Raw genomic sequence first — 21434 nt, 5'->3', positions numbered from 1 at the left:
TGGTTCTTGAACTAGAGTTTCTCGAGAAACACAAACATTGGAAACATCTAGAGTATAGAATGAAGTTTATGGCAGAGGATAGAATGTGGAAAATCCAATGACCACAAGTCCATTCTCGATATACATTCCAGTAGGGATGTTATATGAACAATATAAAGCAGAATACTTTGCTATTTATATTGACTCAGGTGCTGGAATCTGTACTGCTAAAAGAGGAGTTTTTCTAAATAATTTGGAAGGAGAACTACCAAAGATTGCTGGAAGAGATTTCTCTAGAAGAATCTTAATCTTATGTAAGGAGATTAAGATGACCGAGATCATAATCGGAAGTGCTGGACAAACACCTTGGTATAAGGTAAAAACACCACATATTTATTTTCATGATACAAAGCTGACATATTGCTAGGAAATAATTTCCTACAAATGTTCAAGTCATATACTCAAGAAAATGAGACTAGACGATTAGTGTTCACAACACCCTTTGATCATAAAATCACAGTCCAGCAATTAAGAGAGGCATTTTACAGAAAATTGCTCATTCAATTTCGCAGCAAGTGTGGTGATGAAGGAAAACTTCTGAACCCAAAAATGAAGGATTCTAGACGGTTTGGAGAAACAATGCTCCAACTAAGAGCAGATAAAGAGCTCCAACCTGAAGAAATAGAATGCCTTAAGATAGCTCTACATAAGAATGAGGTAGAGTTTGAATCTAAGGTATCATTGAAAGATGTCAAGAAGAGGATCAAAGAAAATTACAATGAAGATCCCTTGGCATGGTGGGACGAAAATCAACTCAAAGCTTGCCTTAAAATTAAGGAAGACAAGTAGTATGAATTTGCCTGTTGCAAGCCTATCCAAATAAAAATAATTTATCAAAGGGATATGCAGATTATAATCAAGGAACATTTGGACCTTGATTTGATCAAAGCATGAATTTCACCATACAACAACCCAGGATTCTGATAAGAAATCATGGTGAAATAAAAAAGAACAAACCCAGATTAGTTATTAATTATCAAGAAATTAATAAGATTCTGGAGTTTGATGGGTATTTTATACCTAGCAGAAAACATCTAGTCAGTTGCATATGCAACGCAAAGATATTATCTAAATTCGATTGTAAGTATGAGTTTTACCAGATTCGAATGCAGGAAGAAAGCAAGAAATTCACAGCTTTCTCTACACCACAAGGACACTATATTTGGGAAGCATTATCAATGATATTGGCTAATTCACCCCAGATATTTCAAAGAAAAATGGATAATCTATTTAAAAATTATTTTAAGTTTATGTTTGTCTATATTAACGATGTGTTAATTGCATCTAAAAATATGGAGGAACATATTAAACATTTATAGATTTTCTCTGATATTTGCAAAAAAGAAGGCCTGGTTCTATCAGAAAAGAAAGCAGTCATCGTCACAAGAAAGATTGAATTTTTCGGAATAGAAATCGATGAGTCAGGAATAATTTTGCTTGATCATATAGTAGAAAAAGTACAAAATTTTTCAAATGAATTAAAAGAAAAGAAACAACTTCAAATTTTTCTAGGAGTTGTTAATTTTGTTGGAATGTTTATTAAAAACCTAGCAAATCACAGAAAAATGTTTAGTCCATTACTGAAAAAGATGCAAAATTTATATGAACGGAAGAACACACACAAATACTTAGCCAATTAAAGGAGATTTATAAAAATCTTCCAAAAATAGCTATATCTCAGGATGAAAATGATCTAGTATTGTATACAGATGCCAGTGATCATTGGTGGGCGGCAGTTTTAACCAAGCTCACACTAGAAGGACAACAACCATGCCGATATTGCAGTGGACTATTCTCAGATGCGGAAGCCATAAGATGGCATATCAACGAAAAAGAATTCTATACAGTTAAAAGAGCTTTTGAAAAATGGTCATTATTTTTACTCGCAAAGAAATTCATTTTAAAAGTTGATAATACACAGGTGAAAGCTTTCTTAAGGAATAGAATTGAGTCTAAACCTGAGAAGACCAGATTATGAAGATGGCAAACACTATTTCAGAATTATATTTTTGATATTATGATAATTAAATCTCATGAAAATATTCTTGCAGGAAAAGGCTCTCACGAAGCCTTTCATTTTATCAAGTTAAGGAGGCCAGATACAAATGTTCATAAATCATCAAGGATCCTCTATCAGAAGAAACACCCCTTACTGCTTCAATTACTGAAGATGATATTTCTACCAGAAGAGCATGTGGTTTATGGGTCTGTCTTACTAAGATGGACAAAGTCAAGTTTTCATTTAAATTTTATCATAATTCGGTAAACGGATCATTCCTGTTAAATACTATGACAGGAAAAACCACAAGTTTTGCAGAAAATCTATTTGAAAAGAAAATAAATCTTCTGTGGTTTAGTAAGCTGCCGGGGAGTAAAGAAACTCGTCGGAAATTGTGCAATATGGCTCATGTGGGAATATGGTCAGAAAAGATCTGCCCAGAGTGCCCGAATAAAAAAGAGCCAGAATTTGGCAAGGGTTTCAGACCTTGGTCAGACAAGAAGCATTTTTCTGAGACAAGACCATGTGGTGAAGGACCACAATCACGTTTTTCTCGGGGAAATCAAAATTTTGAGATTACTCGACAAAAATATGTGGACATGTGAACCTAATCACTTTTCTTTGGGCATAACAAAAGCAAAAGATTCTCCGACAAAAGATAGTGGGCATGTGACTCACCCACTAAATGAACAAGGAAAATTGGATCCAATTACAACTATAAATAGATACATGGGAACCAGTAAAAATACACAAGAACAAAGTCGAAACCTGAAGAAAAATGTATTATAAATATTTAAAGGTTTCTAAAAGACGCATCAAGAGAATAAGAAAGCAGCTGATGAATACTAAGATCTCTACAAACTGTTAAAAGAAGAAGAAAACGAGATCTCAGCTGATATAATACAAACACATATCTACTGATTATGCCAGGAGATAAGGTCATAAGAACGAGCTGTTTCTAGATTAATAATCTAGGAAGAAAACAATTCAAGTGGAGGGATCACTCAACCAATCACTCGACCCACTCAAGAGATAATGCCAATCACAGCTGGAAGGCATTAAAGAAAAGTTATGCCAAGAATTAAAGTCCGGGATTCAAATCCGTAAAGGGCTTCTATAAATAAGATGGCAGAGGGAAGATGAAGACATCATTCAACATCTTCATTTTATTTCAAATATTGTAAAATTTTCTTTCAAGTTTATGTGTGTTTTTATTTAGGCTATTATAAGTAGCTAAACAAGTTTCTCCTCCTCTACAGGAGGTTACTATGTAATAATAACTTGTATGTTTGAATAAAAGAATCAAAGCTTTTGCCCTCTTATGTATTAGTTTCAAATTAAACTATTTTACTATGCACCATGAGGTAGGAAACGAAACAGTGTTGTGCTAGGTGCTGTTGAAGGAATCTACGTCATGAACCATTTGTTGCGACTGCGTGGTTAGGCTGTGACGAGCAGCCTGTAAAATTCGGTGGATATAACCCGACGGCATTCAGGTCAAAGAGGTAAATAGTTCAATTTATTATACGGAAGCATGATGGGCCTTTTATAAAAAAAAAATCGATCATTTGAGAATGATATATAGGCTGAAAACCTTGCGTAACTGCATGTCTTGGGGCTATATGCCTTCAAGAACAGACTCGATATGTATAACAATGCCACATACCAAAATCAAAGGAAAAAAGGATGTTTTTGAAAATTTTAGAAAATTGGGGAGTTAAAACAAAGAAATAAAGAGACGGAGAGTAAGAAGAAAGTTGAGAATGAAAATGAGGAGTGAATACAAGTTTGCCCTATTTCTTCTAGGTTAATTTTTTTAAAAAATTGGGATATTTTTTATTTTGAATATTAGTATTATCTTGGCATACCGTACAATAATATTTGCTCATAGATAAATACAAAATTGATATTTTCATAATTAATCGGAAATATGGTTGTTCAATGGTTAGCAATCATGGCATATATTTTCAAGAGTAGGTCTACTGTGAGACCGTCTCACGAATTTTTATCTGTGAGACAGGTCAACCCTACCGATATTCACAATAAAAAATAATAATCTTAGCATGTAAAGTAATATTTTTTAATGGATGACCCAAATAAGAGATTCGTTTCACAAAATACGATCCGTGAGAACGTCTTATCCAAATTTTTAATTACTGTTGTCTCTAATTATTATCTGTCCGAAGAACAAAAATGATATCGAGAGTAATTCGCTCGAGACTAGTATCGAGAGTAATATTCCATGGCTGTAAAAATTATTAGAGGGGAAGACATTGCTTCCCGCGTTTCCCGTGCGAAGATTTATGAATTAACTCATGCGTGCAAGCTAAAATTTCTTCATAATTTCAACCACAACTTTAAATAATTTTTTCCTGGGCTACTTGAGCAACTCAATCTTCTTAATTCAATCTGTTCTTGATTCTCAATCAACCTCAATCTTTATCTGCCGTTTCACATTTCTCAGAATCTTAAATCTGTATACGTGTTAATATAATATTATTTCCCTTTCTCTCTCCTACCCGTTAAATACCCATCAGATTATCGAGCATAAATTATTGTGTTTTCCCATTGTTTTCTTGCTGACTCGACGAGAAATCCATGAGGTACTGGTATTTCTTCGAGTTTTAATTGTTTTTTAATGTTTGTATTTATGGGTTCTCTTTAATTTTCATGTGGAGTTTGTGGAAAGTGGAAAACTTGTATGATTATGACTCTTATTTATGGAGCTGATTTGTTCTGGGTTTCTGTGTTTGCATTTGTACGCTGATTGGTTTTGGTTTTTTTGAGGTTGTTGATAGGAAATTGCTGCCTTAGGATTATAGGAGTCCTGCGGAATTGTGATTCAGAGGATTGACCCAAAGAAATTTGAGCATATTTGCTTATGTTTTTAGTATTTTGGGAAAGTATTTTTTGAAATTGCATTTTTGAAATTTAATCTGACAATATAATATAATGTCATAGAATAGAATTTAGTAAGATAATTATTTTGGAAGTGGTGAAAAGTTGAATATAAAAGTTGATTGGAATGCGTTTTGTGGAAATATTTGTAAATAATGTATGTTTGTTTGTGTTTTCGGGAAATAAATACATTTCTTGGTTTTTTGTGTAGCTTTTAATTTGATCTTATTGTAGCTTTGAAGCAACAATTATTGCTTCAATCCGTGTAAAGCAACGTGCAAACTTGGAAAATTGGATGTTGTTTTGATGTTTTGTTTTTCAGAGCTATTGAAAATTTGGGACACGATGGGAAGCCATATGAGCAAGAAGGCTACTGAGGCTTCAGGTGCAAATCCTATCAACAATCTTCAATTCTCAACCGAGCTGAACTCCTATGTGGCAGCCTGTCGGGTCGATGCGGATTTACAGTCATTCGATGCCGCGCTCCAAACGCGTACCAACAATGTCATCACTTCCCTCGCCAGCGGGGTAGAAGTCCGGGCTTTGTCCTTTGATTCACTCCGGGAAGTCACCGAATGCCTTCTGGAGATGAATCAAGAGGTGGTGAAAGTGATTCTTGACTGCAAGAAAGATATTTGGAACAATCAAGAATTGTTTGATCTTGTCGAGGAGTATTTCGAGAACAGCCTTAAGACTATGGACTTCTATGCCGTGTTGGAGAAATGCTTGAAACGAGCCCGAGATAACCAGTTGCTGCTTCTCGTTGCGCTACATCACTTTGACGAAGAAGAAGGAGAAGATGGAGTGGAAGGGAAGGAGAAATATGCAAAAACCTTGAAGGAGTTGAAGGCGTTTCGGGAGGCAGGGGATCCATTCACCGAGGAATTTTTTCAAAGCTTTCAGGCTGTGCATCAGCAGCAAATGGTAATGCTGGAGAGGTTGCAGATTAAGAAGAGCAAATTGGACAAGAAGTTAAAGTCCATCCATACCTGGAGGAAGATATCTAGCATAATCTTTGCTGCCACTTTCGCCGCTGTGCTGATTTTCTCGGTGGTGGCTGCAGCCATAGCGGCACCACCTGTTGCAGCCGCCTTGGCTGCTGCAACGGCCATCCCTCTTGGCTCGATGGGGAAGTGGATTGATTCACTTCTCAAGAACTATGAAAATGCAGTAAAGGGACAGAAGGAGATCATCAACAGCATGACTGTGGGAACTTATGTGACCATCAAAGATTTGGACAGTATCCATGTTTTGATTGACAAGTTAGTGCTTCAGATCGAATCCCTTTTGGAAACCGCTGATTTCGCGATCAATGAAGAGGCTTTAAGATTTGGAGTCGAAGAAATCAAGAAGAAAACGGATTCTTTCACGAAGGATGCCGACGAATTGGGAATACAAGCTGATAGCTGCTGTCGCGATATTCGCAAGGCAAGAACTGTCATTTTGCAGAGGATCATCAAACACCCTGACCATTGAAACATCGTGTTGATATATACTCGGATACTACGGTGTTTCGCGTACGAACAAGGATGAACAGGACAGACATGATGGAGGTAGATTGTTAACTTCGTGCGACTATTAGTAATCGGGCTGTTGATCTTATTCCTAGTTTTATGACAAAAAAACATTAGGTAGCGTTGGTTTTAATACTTTTCCTCTTGTTGAAATTTTTTCTTGGACTTGTGTTACTATTTGAATGCTTTGTTAGATGTAATGCTAGTGGATTCCTGTGCTTGGTGATGTGATTTCTTAGCCAGGATCATTTTATGCCTATTCTGATAATGTATTACTATTGAAATTGTATAAGTCGATATGTAATGGATTTGAATTTCATTTCAATTTTGTCAGTGCAAAATTATCCATGAGAATTCTTAATTTTAGTATATAAATTCTTATTCTTGTTATACAATAAATTGATTCAACTTTAAAAATAATAAAAAACTTAAAATGGAGAAATATTTGTTTAAGCATTCAATGAATCATGTTAATATGTAATCGAGTTGAACTGAACTTTTGAATGTTTGATTTTGATTTGTTTATAATTGAACCAAGCTCAAACTTTACTTAACGAATATATTTATGGTTCACGAGCTGTTATAAAAAATAAACAAGCATAATAAATATAAATTATAAATTTAAATAAGGGTAAATTGCTCATAAATCCCCAAACCCAAAATCAATCTTCCCTAAACTCCCTATACATCAAAAACTTTCTTTAAACTCCCTATTACCTTAAAATGGACAAAAATACCCTCATTTCTATTTCAATTTTAATTGATCCTCCACGCTTTCAAAATGGTATCAGAGCCTATGGTTAATTTATTTCAAACACAAATTTTATTATTACTAGTAACTAATTGTATGAGAAGGAGAATTTTGAAAAAATTATGAATCCGAATCGAGGTTCGAGAAAAATAATTTACAAGATTTATTCCAATATTTTGGAATATATACAAGTTAATCTAACTATTGTTAGATATCAAGAACATAAAGGGAAGCATCAGCACCCTCAGGTAAATTCTCAGGTAAACTTATGATTCAAGGAAATAAGTTTCTGAAAATTATACGAGACTCTTCTAAGCTCTCCTTAGATCTTAGAGAAATACAGAAAACAGTACAAAATTATGGCAACATGCTATATTTTGTACCCCAACGAGTTGAAGAAATCCTTAAGACCCAGGAAGAAATTCTTGGAATATTAAAGGATATTCAAACAAGAATTCAGAAACTAGAACAACAATCAGGTTCTAGTAAAAGAACTTCAGGAGGATGGTTACCACCCTCATTTGGTACTGAACCCTTGTTACACTAACAACGAAAGGCCAGAGTAGTGTCAAAACCTTTGACTGAAGAAGAAAAGATGATCAATCTAATCAAGTCTGTCTCAGAAAAGAAATTGATCTGATGACAACTTTAGAAAAGATTGGTCTGGAGGATCTACAAGAGCTTGCGGAATCTTTCGCAAATCTCAAAGTTGTAGATCTAAAGATGAATACAGCAGGGGGTGAAGTACCTGCTATAACCTGGTCATCCACTCAGGAACCACCAAGGGAAAGTGTGGGATCTCAGAATGTTAATATGAGAGAATCCCAAACAGATTTCCATACTGGTGGAGGATCACACCCAGCGGGTACAAGGACAAGGAGAAGTCAAGTTCCATTGCACCAAACACCCTACGGGAAGACCGTTTTAGATCCTATACATCCTTATGGGGTTATGCTTAACCTTGATATATTAGATTTCAAAAACAGAGAGGATCTCATAGATGATTGGACATCTGCTATGAGAATCGCAGCAGGAACACTTGATCTCAACAAAGAAGGATTCATTAAACTTTTAGAAATGAGTCTAATGGGATCAGTGAAAATTGCTTGGGACATGACTTCATCAGAAATGAAAGAGTCAGTCCTGGCCGGAGAATCTCTGAGCGAGATAGCCGAAAAAATGGCTACCCTATTTAAAGCACAATTTATAGGGGTAGACTATTTTAACAGTCAAGATACAGAGAAGAGGAAGAAATATACTCAGGCTCTGTATAGTCTTGAATTACACGACATATGTTTAGTAGATGAATACATAATGTTATTCACAAAATATCGATGAAATTCAGGAGTCGAAGAAGATATAGCTATGCAGCTTTTCTTCGCAAAAATGCCAAGCCTTTGGAGAGAAATGCTCATAAGGGAATACATACCTGGTATTCCAGATACGCTGGCAAGAAGAGCCTCTTTCCTCAAAGAAAATTGGCAGAATGGTGCCATATGGCAGCATTAAAAAAGAATTACAAACGCCTAAGGGGTATGAACAAAAGAACTCCCTTGTGTTGTAAGAAAAATGATCTTCCAACAATTATTGGAAGTAAACCACAGAAGCATAAGAAGAAAAGTTTTAGGACTCATCCTTATGCACGAAGTGGAAGAAGTTCTTGGAAACCAAGAACTGTTTGGTCTAGACAAAAAGCCAGATCTTATAAATCTGGACAAAGAAGCGGACCATCAAGGAGTAGGATATCATCGCAAGCATCGAGTACATCTCGGAGCACAGGAAGAACACATACAAAGAAAACTTTCAGAAGAGCTCATACTCGAGCCAATGAAAGTTTCAAGGATTGTAACTGCTGGACATGTGGAGCAAGATGTCATATTTCGACCAACTGTCCAGAAAATGAAAAAATAGGTATTAAACGCTTCGAGCCCACCCCGGATATTGAAGAAGCAGTTTATTACCAAGATCTTATTCAAGTATACCGATTTGAGGACATTGCCTCAGATGAGAGTATATATGAAGAAGAAGAAGTTCTAAGTCAAGAAGAATCCGATGGAACCGAATCGGAATCCGACTGAAGACGAGGTGTTTCGACACGAAACACATGAAGATTTGTCTGGATTCTTTAGCCAGACAACAATCTCTAATAATATGGTCCAAAGGATCATGAGAGAAAATCCTAGCTTACAGAGATATCAAGGATTCTCTGCAGGACAGGTAGAAAAGTTCTTAGGAAGTCTTGGCCTAAGAAACAGAAAGCATCATCTTATCTATAAAGTTTCTAGAAGGGAAATGGCAATCCCAATGGAACTTACGGGAAATAGAATGGAGATGCAGTTAATTCCTTCTGAAGAAATTAAGGAGGAATTACAAAAACTCAAGATAGAAGTAGCAAGGACTATGTCTTGGATTCATATTGGAGCAATCCAAATTATGATAAAGGCTACTTTCAAAGAAGGAATAGATTCGCCTATTGATATTGCTATATGCGATAAAAGAATGGGGAATCTTCAAGATTCAGTACTGGGAACTATCTCAGGAAACCTCTGTGCAGGAAAGATTGTAGGAGTAATATATCCAAGGATAGCCTACAACCTGGCAGATCGAGATTTCAGCCGAGCCTTGACACTACATCAAAATTTCAAGGAAAAAAGGTTGATGAAAGAAGGTAATAGACCCTACTCTATTACTTATCAAATTTCATATGCTCTATCTAATACACATCATTCTGAGTTGTTTATTAGAAATGAGTTCATTGAAATACCCGAGATATTCGGAAAAGTTGCTCAAGCAATTTATCCAGAAAGAGTTGAGTTTCCTTTAATACAGGAAACAGATATCCAAATACAAGACAAACCGATTCTACAAAGGAATCAAAGTCTTAAATTGGAATCAAGAAGACTATCTTTTCAAGGAGATAGAATTACGAGTTATAGGTGGGGAAAAACGCCTGTCATAGAAACCCAACAGGAGCCAAAAAGTTTTTCTACAATGGGAAAACTTAGATGCCCAGAAGGGTGGAAGGAAATAGAAATAGTATTTGATATTACAAAACAAAGGAATCAATTTCCTTGTAATTCAATATACTATTTGGAACAACCTGTGATAGGGATTTACCAATGACTGATTAATATCGGAGAATTGGAAGTTCACATTCAAGGAATTCCAGGGAAAGAATCAGATCGACTGATTCTTGTATTAGAGTTTCTCGAGGAACACAAACCTTGGAAACGTCTAGAGTATGGAATGGAGTTTATGGCAAATGATAAGATGTGGAAAATCCAATGACCACAAGTCCATTCTCCATATACATTCCAATAGGAATGTTGTATGAACAATATAAGGCAGAATATTTTGCTGCTTATATTGATTCAGGTGCTGGAATATGTACAGCAAAGCGAGGAGTTTTTCCAAATAATTTGGAAGAAGAACTACCAAAGATTGCTGGAAGAGATTTCTCCAGAAGAATCTTAATCTTATGCAAAGGGATTAAGATGACAGAAATCATGATTGGCGGTGCAGGGCAAACACCTTGGTACAAGGTTAAAACACCACCAATTTATTTTCATGATACAGGAGCTGACATATTGTTAGGAAATAATTTTCTACAGATGTTCAAGTCCTATACTCAAGAAAATGAGACTAGAAGATTAGTGTTTACAACACCCTGTAATCACAAAATCATAGTCCAGAGACTACGAGAGGTATTTTACAGAAAATTGCCGATCCAGTTTCGCAGCAAACGTGATGATTCATTTCAAGTAATCACCAAATTTTTTTGTGATAAAGGAGATAGAATCCTCGCAGAGATCAGAATCATTGACTTCTTGAGATATTTGAAGGAGTTCATTGTAGGAGTCATTTGAAGCTTGGAGTGCAATTGTCTTCCCTTTATCCTTCTTCTGCATGTCCAAGTTCATCTCGAAAGTACGTAATGAACTGATAAGGTCTTCCAATGCCATCTTAGAAGTGTCCTTAGCCTCATCTATTGCGCAAATTTTTATGTTGAATCTTTCGGGCAGAGAACGGAGGACTTTGCTAACTAGGCGCTCATTTGAGATAGCTTCTCCAACACTGAATGCCTCGTTAGCAATTTCCCGTAGGCGACGATCATACTCGAGTATGTTCTCAGATTCTTCCATCCTCATCATCCCGAATTTGGAAGTAAGCATCCTTAACTGGTTCGTCGCACACTCTCAGACCCTTCACAGTGACTTTGGAGAATATCCCATGCACTTTTAGCCGAAGTACAGTTTGTGATTAAACTGAACATGTTCATGTCAACCGATGTGAATATAGCATTCAAAGCCTTTGAGTTGTGGTTCGAATTTTGCACTTCATCAGCAGTCCAGTCAGTTTCAGGCTTTGGCCGTTTGTCACCCTCTTGATCTATCATGACTGGTGGAGTCCATCCATTGATGACACGCTGCCATGCCCGTTCATCTAGAGATTTTATATAGTATCTTATTTTGACCTTCCATAGGCTGTAATTGGTACCATCTAGAACTGGTGGTCGAAGTGCTGCGCTTGCAAATGAATTGTCCATCGGATTAGTTCTGTCAAACAAAAACAAAAACCAGAATCAGCACTTAGTATATCAAGAACCCGCTCTGATACCACTTTTAAGGTTTATTTTGTCCGACAGATGATCGAAATAATAAGAATATCATAAATAGTAAATTTGTGTTTAATCAGAATTAAATGTTGTGTCAGATGTTACAACATCTCGGACAACATGCAGCGGAATATTATATTTTGCAACACAAATTAACTTTCAATAACTAAATGGACGAGATTAAATATGCACAAGTATAATACTTGTGCGGTGCCTTATGGCAAAAATTAATCACTAGAAAAACCAAATCGTTTACACAAAAATCTATCACTAGTGATTCTCACTAAAATCAATTTCCTCAACACGTTGAGAAAAAAAATGCTTTCTAAAATAAATAACCAGAATAAACTAAAACAAGAAAGCAAAAGCGTGATCCAAAAACTTTAAACAACAAAACCCGATCTCCAGCCAACATCGTTACGGATGTTGTCTGTAGATGTTGGCAACAATCAGAGCAACACGTAAACCAGCACTCTTCAAAACAGCAACGTCTTTGTAGAATTATTTGTCTCTGAAATCTCGACGTGCAAAAGTGCATCAGTTATGCATTCATGAAAACCTCCAAGCGAAGAGTGAAAAACACACGATCAATAGATCGAAAAAGCTCCTACGAAAATCTCTCCTCCACGAAAAATCTCTTCCACTAAAACTCTCTGAATTTTTCTTCGTCTCTCTCTCTACACTCTTCTCTCTTTCCGCTTTTTTTTTTTTATTAAATCTCCGTCGCCCCTCAGCACATGTTGATCACCTCTTATTTATAACCTTCATCTCTCCTAGAGTTTATCTTCCATAAAGAAATCTATAAGATATGGTAAACAAGAATTCTATTAGAAACAAATCAATAATACCATATCATGTAAATCATTATCATAAATATTATATCTAGAAGATATTTATCACAAAGATAATATCTAGAAAGGTAAAACCCAATATTCCACATAATCTTATCAATAGGAAATTAAATTCAAGGAAGAATTCATATCACAATAAAATCTTAACATAATTGTAATGCCCGGAAATTTAATCCTAGTAATCTGTAATTATTGATTTATAATTTGATATGATTATGAAAGGATTAACCGAGACACGATTTGAAGTAACGTGTGAAAGTGTATGTGCGAGGACAGTACCATCGGCGCACATGCGCGACATGAGACGCGCACATGCGCGAATTGGACAGAAGGTCTCGCGCATATGCGCGAGCTGTGTGGAAGTTCAATCACAACTCCAGAGAGTCTCGCGCATATGCGCGAGCTGCCGAAAAGAAATGTGCGAAGACCAGAAGGTCTCGCGCATATGCGCCGATTTAGGTCGCGCATATGCGCGAGACGTGTTGCGCGTAGAGTTCACCCTTTGCTTTACATGCGTGAATGTATATATATATATATACAAAACGTACGAAAATCCTTCATTTTTCCGAGAAAAGAGTCGAGAAAAGTCTCTGTGAAGTTGTGAAAAATCCTTACGCCTTTTGTGAAAAATCCGTCCGTCTGATTTTGAATCTGACTGCAGTACCGAGTTCCTAGCAACGTAGGCTACAACTGGACGTAAGTTTTACTATGTTTTGACATGTTTTGAAATTATGATGTTGTCAGAATTGCATGGAATTCATATATGATGTTCTGGACATGTTATGCATCATAGAATCGAAGTCAGATTAAGAAACGGACTGATTATGGAATTGTTATGATTTTCTGATTATATTGATCTGAAATCGGACAGATTTGGATTATGGATGGATTACAAATTGTATCGGATATGGGTTATGATTGTAATTGATGTCTGTTGTTATGGTATTGACGGGGATACTGAGATTGTGCCGTTATGCTTTTATTTGAATTAAATCCGGATTAATCAGATTCAGTGTTGAATTGAGAATTGAATATTGATATTATGATTCTCAATATATCGTTTTTGATCTACAAAGACAGTCTTGAGTTCAGAACTGAGATTGCTTCAGACCGTGACTACAAACGAAAGGTATAAGTCAATGTGGTATCGGGAGATCGACTTAAGTCGGTTTAGACTTGAGTTTCCCTAAATCACATACTTTACTTTATTGCATTGATATTTGCATTGATTTGATTGATATACTTGTTTTCTTGATTAATAGATAACAAATATTAGACGAGTAATCTTGTGACATAAGTGCTTGATAGTGGCGGGATCGCCACGGGCATATTGCACGATGTCACAAGATAGTGTATTGGCGATAGTGCCAAAGTCTGTCACCGGATGATTGGCTATCGATGTGGATAGAATTTGGGTTTCTTCTATTACTGTTTATCGATGTCGTATCGGTGTGGATAGAATTGGAGCTTCTTCTATTACTGGTGATCGATATTATATCGGTGTTGATAGAATTAGAGTTCCTTCTATTACTGGTGATCGATACCATATCGGTGTGGATAGAATCAGACCTTTTTCTATTTCTGGTGATCGATACCTTATCGACGTGGATAGAACTGGAGTCTTTTCTATTACTGTTGGTCGATATAGGAATGCCAACTTCTGGAAACCGGGATCCCTAGACTAGGATTGAGTCTAGTCTGAATTGTAGAGTTACGAGTATTGTCGACAGTCTGATATTGATTATGTTTCAGATTTTGATACATATTACTGTTATCTGTTACATGCTTTATATTTGTTAATATGATTGTATGTTTCATTGATTTATACTGAGATTATATTCTCACCGGAATTATCCGGCTGTTGTCTTGTTTGTATGTGTACATGACAACAGGTGGGACATGATCAGGGTCCAGGAGATGAGGAGAGATCGTGATAGAATGGAGACTTTGGACTTTGATGTATATAGGGTTTTGACACTTGATAATTAGATGTTGAACCTTAGTTTTACTGATTTGTAGACGGTACAGGACTTGTACTTTATTTTATACTGAGTTGTATATTAGTTTGATTTCACTACATTCCGCATTAAAAAGAAAAATTTTTATGACCCTAATTACTTGATTAGTAAATTGATTCTGATGACGATTAAGAACTGATTAGCGTCCGTGTCCCCACAACAATTATCTAGAAAGACAAAACCATAATTAAATATTAAATATCATATCAACAAAGAAAAGATAATATTAGGGAAATAAATCAATAAGATATATCAATTAAAATTAGGAATAAATATTTCTCTTCAATATACTTATCTGCATTTTATATTTTTTGACAACGGATTCTCCACGACAAAATTTGTTTTTTAGAATAATTGTGCTTTTTTTTTTTACTTCTATTCATAATTTGATTCTTCGTATCTAACATTTTTTCAGACGAGTTTATCACACATAATTTACATAATATGATTTACAAACTATTATATTAATCTACAATTTATCATCGAAAGATAATAACTACGGATTATATTGAGCTCTTCTAATCAGATTTGCAATATTATATTTAACTTTTTTTAATTCCAAGATACTTTAACATCTATGTTATATTATTAAGTTTACATATTTAGAGTAATTAATTTTTAGTATAATGATCTTTTTAAATAATTATATATATTAATAAAGCATTAAATTTTTAAAGCAAGCCCCATGTAGTTCAGCAGATATAGTTTTTGTTTCTTATACATCAAGTTGTAGGTTTAATTCCTACTTGGTCTTTCTAATTATTTTTTGTAATTATATTTTGATCCTCATTTAAATATAGATCAAATGAATTATTAAAAGTATTGTACAATCACATAATGCGTGAGAAAATTTGTAAAATAATTTTGATTAACTATTTATTTAAGAAAATGAAATCTCACACATGAATACATTAGTTAGATTTATTTCAGTCAAATATTTTCTTAATTTCAAATCGGACCTTGAAAGTCCAAAAAATCACCATATATTCACTGTATATTAACTTCAGCTATCTACAAAAAGTAAGGAAAAATAATTATTTAATTAAGAAAATAAAATTATTAGAAAAACGAGAGTTTCGTTTTTTTTTAATTAAATAATTGACTGAAAAACAAAATGGCCAGCAAATTCCCGTCGCGTTTCTTCCTACATTAATCTACCAAATTTCTTCCCTACAATTCCAATTCCACAATGCAAGTATTTGTATTGTTTTTTAAAATTATTTATCGATGAATTTACGGTGCATTGTGCCTTAAATTAGCTGGTTTTCTGCCTCATAATTGGATCAATTGCTGTTTTCTTGGAAGTATGATTATTTTTTTACTGGAGAAGTAGCTGTTTTTCTTTCTTTTTTTTTCGTCATGGGTAGCCAGAGATTTAGGGTTTTGTGGTGTTAAGCATTTTGTTATGTTAGGATTAATAGGAGTTAGATTTTCTTTTTCTTTTTGGTGGGTTCGCTGTTTGGTGCTTGGAGATTAGATGATGATATGTAGTTGATTGCTTGCTGTTATCGTTTAGGAATAAATTGTGTAAAAGTTATCTGATTTCGAAGAGTTCTGCTTCCCTTAGTGAATTCATTTCTTGATTCAATATTGAGTTGGATAGTCCTTTAATCTGGAAGAAATTATGCATGAATTCAATACATTAAAGATCTAGCTATAGTTTTTTAGCCATAAGGATTATCGATTTTCTTGAAGGATGAAGTAATGAGACTGCTAGCTTTTCAAGAAAAAAGGATTATGGATATGGTTGTTGAATTTGCTGCAGGGGAATTTCTAATTTTCCCATGTTCGATAATTTGAATTTCCTACTAATGCGATTTTCACGCTGGTAAGGGGTATTAGGGAATTCTGACGAGGGGGTAGCGAGTAAAATATTATGTAGGAAACATACTTATTTTTTTAAAAAAGTAAATATGAAATTTCAGCATTTTCGTTTGAGTTGGGTGAATGGTGATCGATGTGCTTACCTCCATTTGAATCCTGCCCCTCCTTGATTATATATAGGCATGGTTCTTCTTGTTGAATGAATTAAGAGATGTTTTCAGGTCTGCATCCAGATTGTAAATATGGACTGCGGGATTGCTCAATCAACAGATGCCTCTAGCTTATCCGATATATTGTCTGACACTGGAAACTTCGAGTGCAACATCTGTTTCGAGTTAGCACAGGATCCGATTGTGACACTCTGTGGTCACCTTTACTGTTGGTCTTGCCTCTACCAATGGCTTCAAATCCACTCACATTCTCACGAGTGTCCGGTTTGCAAAGCTCTTGTTGAAGAAGATAAATTAGTTCCAATATATGGGAGGGGTAAATCAAGTTTCGACCCAAGAACCCGTCTCATACCAGGAGTTTCTATTCCAGACCGACCAATGGGGCAGAGGCCACAAACTGCCCGACATGTAGGTATAAATTTTTTCCGCCAAAATGACCTGGATCCCATATCTGGATTGATGCCAATGGGGGTTGCCAGGTTCGGTCACCAGGTCTTATCTAATATTTTTGGTGCATTGCCAGCCATTTTTAACCTTCAGCTACACGATTTTCATGATGCTACTGTTTATGGAACAACTTCTGGTACACCGAATTTGTTCTTGAGTTCCTTTCATGGAGGGTATGTTCATGGTTTTCATCATTATCATTTGGGTCCAATCGAATGGAAACCAATAGCTTGGAAGCTGATTTTCGTCGTTCTTGGTATTCTCGTGCTCTTGCATCTGATCGTTGCTTGAAGTTTATCCCTTTATGGGGTTAGAATTGGAATTCTTGATACGAAATTGTATATTATAGTTCAGTTGTGTTCCACTTGTGCATTATACCAATTGAGCACATTTCAATGTGACGTGCTCGTATTTTATCTTGTTAAGCACGTTTCAAATTGGAAATGTTCAAGTAATATGCTCTTAGTTTGTCCTGTGATCCTCGGCTTAAGCAACATTTAGATTAAACCAAAATAACCCATCAAATTTAATTTATTTAATTCGCAAATTCAGTTAGGTTAATTTAGATTTTTGGTCGTTATTATATTTAAACGACTAAGATTTGTATGTTTTAAAAACTTGTCATAATTTTGTCTCGTATATAAATAAAATAGAAATTAAAAAGAAAAAATCATACTTTATTCTTAAAATTTAATATGATACATATCTTATACCTTTTTAAAATAGTGTTCTTGTAAGCTTGAAACCTCGGAGAATGAGAGTGGTGTGAGGGTGCAAAAAAGAAGCTGCAGGTGCCATTAAAACGAACATTGTGGCACCTGAGCCGGGCGGAGCTCCAGTGGTTTCCTGAAAAGGGAGGAGGTGGAAGTGGTGGTGCTCCGCTGAAGGTGCCACGGAGTAAGAAAGATAGTTCTTGGTTGCTGAAATGGTTCTCAAGAAAGGTGTTGGCAGCGCTCTCGAATTTACCTTTGGCTATTGCTGAAATGTTTGCTCTTGCTGCCTTAATGGCAGTAGGTAAGATGCATATTCTTGTCGTCATTGTTGTATGGGAAAAAGTCAAATTTTTATGTATCAATTTTGTATTAATGGTGCACAGGTGATGTTACACTTTTGGGTTTTACATAATTTCAGCAGTGTGTGAAAAACATTGGGAAGTGATTAACGTATGTAAATGGAGAATTGAGAAGCCACAGGATAAGATTTTTATCATCATTTTGTTCTTTTTGCCATAAAGGCCTTATTCTGTTGGCATTCTACCTGTTTTTTAGATATATTAATCTTGTGATCTTTGTATAAGTTTGTTTTTATTGTAATAAATGTTGTGTATCATGTGTTAATACAGGCTGTTCTACATTATCCTGCATTAGTGATTAGACCAGCAGAATCAGCATATTCGTGTTAGGTTTTGGACAGTTTGAGACTTTGAGTGATTTACACCATCTCTAATTTTTCTGATAATGGAAGAAAAATTTGTCACATGCTTTTTCACGTTTTTAAAAAATTGGGATTCTTGATATGATGTAAATTTGATCATATGACTTTTGTTGCTGTAGAGTGACAAATCCCATTTGGCATTTCATTTGATCTCTTTACGATCTATCAGAGTATTCATTCTTTCCACTACTCCAGCTTCAGATGTACAAATTGGAATTGCTTGTTTTCGTTTCTTGCAGGAACTGTAATCGGGCAAGGTGAGGCGCCGGATTTCTATTTTCAAAAGTACTCTCTGTCTTGGGATTCTTTACATAGAGGTGGATTTTCACCCTCGGTTTTGACCATATGTTTTCATATCCGGTATTCTTTGGAACCTTAATTCTTTTAGGAGCATCGCTTATGACTTGTACGTATACAACACAGATCCCCATAGTGAAGGTAGCAAAAATGTCTGATTTTGATGACTGTTGGTTTTTGCCATCTGGATAGCCTTTAATATGTTTGTATTTGGTAATGCTATACGTGGTTTGCAGGTGGTCTTTCGTACATTCACCTGAGGCAGTTCGTAAGCAGGACTTAGAACTTCGATTCACGATCTGGGGATCATTCTGTGCTGGTTATGAAGTATAATGCCATGTCCTTTTTTTTGAAGGCTTATAATTGCACTTCCTTGTGTTTAGCTTTTGCTGATATTTCTATTCATCGATTTTTGGGAGCTTGAGTATCTTAAAGAGTTTTGCTTCTAGGTGAAATTGAAAGACTTTTCTATGCATTTTCTACACTTGGTTGAACCAGAATACATAGCTTACGGTTTTTTTTGGGAATATAGTGTTTGGATGCAATAATTGCCCTGAACTAACGTGTGGCGGTGTCTTTTTGGCATTACGATGTACAATTCAAAATATTTGAGTTCCAAGACTATTATCAACTGTAGCTTCTACTACCATAGTGGATTCTTGGTTCTATGTATCGATTGTTATTTTTTAGTGATCTCCTTATTTCAAAACCATAATAGTAGAATCTTTTTTAGGTATTCTTGAAGGGTCCCTCAGAGGGATAATATTGGCTGTTGATTAATTCACTGGCATAAACGCCATCACAGAAATTCAATAATATCTGGTTTTCATGTACATGTTCGATCGTTTAAAAGATTTGGCCATTCCAAGACGGAACAACAGTTGTCGTTGAAGGTAAAATGAATCGAGCCAAGGGCGAATTTTCAGACAACATGAATTTCGTGCTCGATCAAGTACCAGAAATAGTCAAGCCATCTTCTTCTACATGAACCGACCGTGTAAATGGCTTGTTTAATTTCTTTTTATGACAAAAGAATCATATTGGTGTCATTGAAGTTTGATGAAAATAGTAATAAATCATCGAACAGTTGAGTAATCGGGACACCAGTGACCCGAGTGAGATATATAGATGTGTTGAAGTCGAAGTTTGATGAAGATATCATCGCGTGTATGTATTTTCTTGCTCTGTATTGCTTTCTTAGTATGTTGCACATACATTGTATTTTTAGCAGTTAATATACCAGATATGAACAAGAGGATATATACTTTGTGTACGTATTGCTTCATGTTACATGTGTTATTCTTATATAAGTTGAATGATTTAATTTCGTTGAGTATTTTTTCTTGAGCAGGTTTCTTGTGAGACAACGTATGTGAGACGGGCGAACCGGTCAATATTTACGTTGAAAGTAATATTTTTAGAAAAAAAATAACTTAGAACCAAAATTGAATTTTTTTTCCTTAAGTCATATTGTAGCCCACAATTCAAGATACATTCATATTCGATGATCGGAGTGTTAGTGCATCATATTTTCGCATCCAAAACACAGCGGAATTTTAGAAATTTTCGTTTCGACAATCGAAACGCAGTTTGGGCATCGTGTGTTTAACAAAATATTTATAAGACATTTAGAATTATACTTTTGCGTATAATACATTGGACTCTAAACTATTTCGGTTTTTAAGCGGAAATAATCATTCTTGTAAATCCCTCTCCAGGAGTCATTGTGGTATTAGAACTCTATGTATTTCATTAATTATATATTCTCATATTATTAATATATAATGTATTTATTAACTTTTAATAATATATGATATATTATTATCATATAAGTATACATATATTAAAATACTCACATGTATAAGTACATTAATTAAATTAATTTGTAAAATTAACTCATTGGTTAATTTAATTCTAGACTCCTCTAGAACATTTATGAGAATTTTTGCATGTTAATAGTCACCACTACTAGCACAATCATTTAATTAGCAAATTCTCAATTCACTAAATAAATGATTCCGAACTTATTATAACCCCGATCGACGATCCGAGTGCCGATGTATCAAGGATACAATTCTCGTTCATATAATGAAAAATGAAAATTTCGAAGATCAAAATTTCCACTTACCATATTGGACGACTTCTAGTTTAGTGAACTCATTCACAAAACAGACAGTTTCACTCTCCTCCTTTAATTAGCAATTAAATTAACTTCCATTTCTTCAATATTATGGAATCATCTTATAAACTTCTTTATAAACTTCCTGTTTGATCTCCATCAAACTATAATCGTCAAATTTCAACTCCTTGAAATTCGACTATATCAACGGGAACACAGAATCCGATACTTGTGTGACCTCAATGATTCAGGGATACAGCTAGCCGTGGGTTCACATCTCCATGTGATTCAGAATAACATTTATTCTTCATCAACTCCTTGATCAAGAATGTCAGAACTCATTTCTGATTGCACCCATCTGATTATGGTAAGAGTGTCTAGTAGCATCGCCCCATGATTCCCTAGGTATCACTAATAGTACCTGCAAGAACCTTTAGTCATGGTTAGCATACAGTACG

General features: G+C 35.1%; 2 protein-coding genes across 9 annotated transcripts; both read left to right on the top strand.

Annotated features, from left to right (window-relative positions):
- Positions 1-4280: 4280 nt before the first annotated feature.
- LOC142554153 (UPF0496 protein At4g34320-like) lies at positions 4281-6736 on the top strand. Of its 2 annotated transcripts, none has more exons than XM_075664817.1 (2): positions 4281-4641; positions 5171-6736. In XM_075664817.1, exon 2 carries the CDS (start codon positions 5243-5245, stop codon positions 6410-6412), a length of 1170 nt encoding a protein of 389 aa, XP_075520932.1. In that variant the 5' UTR covers positions 4281-4641; positions 5171-5242; the 3' UTR covers positions 6413-6736. The 2 variants fall into 2 exon arrangements, with proteins under 2 accessions (XP_075520932.1, XP_075520933.1); XM_075664818.1 differs by having other exon boundaries at positions 4282-4641; positions 5259-6734.
- Positions 6737-15866: 9130 nt separating this feature from the next.
- Positions 15867-20152, top strand: LOC142554152 (cytochrome c biogenesis protein CCS1, chloroplastic-like). Of its 7 annotated transcripts, XM_075664815.1 has the most exons (4): positions 17415-18140; positions 18800-18920; positions 19094-19184; positions 19591-20152. In XM_075664815.1, the coding sequence occupies exons 1-4, from the start codon at positions 18110-18112 to the stop codon at positions 19618-19620; spliced, it is 273 nt and encodes a 90-aa protein (XP_075520930.1). In that variant the 5' UTR covers positions 17415-18109; the 3' UTR covers positions 19621-20152. The 7 variants fall into 7 exon arrangements, 1 of the variants encoding a protein (XP_075520930.1); XR_012822133.1 differs by adding an exon at positions 15867-15989 and having other exon boundaries at positions 16731-18998; positions 19094-20140; XR_012822134.1 differs by having other exon boundaries at positions 16006-18140; positions 18800-18998; positions 19094-20137.
- The last annotated feature ends 1282 nt before the right edge of the window (positions 20153-21434 follow it).

Source organism: Primulina tabacum, chromosome 8 (genome assembly GCF_025594145.1).
Source record: "Primulina tabacum isolate GXHZ01 chromosome 8, ASM2559414v2, whole genome shotgun sequence".
Lineage (NCBI taxonomy): Eukaryota > Viridiplantae > Streptophyta > Magnoliopsida > Lamiales > Gesneriaceae > Primulina > Primulina tabacum.
Note: the sequence above shows the minus strand (reverse complement) of the source record. Positions and strands in the feature narration are given on the sequence as shown.

Bases quoted from the DNA above. Each gene is read 5' to 3' on its own strand.
- LOC142554152 (XM_075664815.1), top strand. From the start codon at position 18,110: ATGTTTGCTCTTGCTGCCTTAATGGCAGTAG. The intron at 18,921-19,093 runs GTATTCTTTGGA...CGTGGTTTGCAG, and splicing joins ACCATATGTTTTCATATCCG to GTGGTCTTTCGTACATTCAC. The intron at 19,185-19,590 runs GTATAATGCCAT...AATCTTTTTTAG, and splicing joins CATTCTGTGCTGGTTATGAA to GTATTCTTGAAGGGTCCCTC.
- LOC142554153 (XM_075664817.1), top strand. From the start codon at position 5,243: ATGTTTTGTTTTTCAGAGCTATTGAAAATTTGGGACACGATGGGAAGC.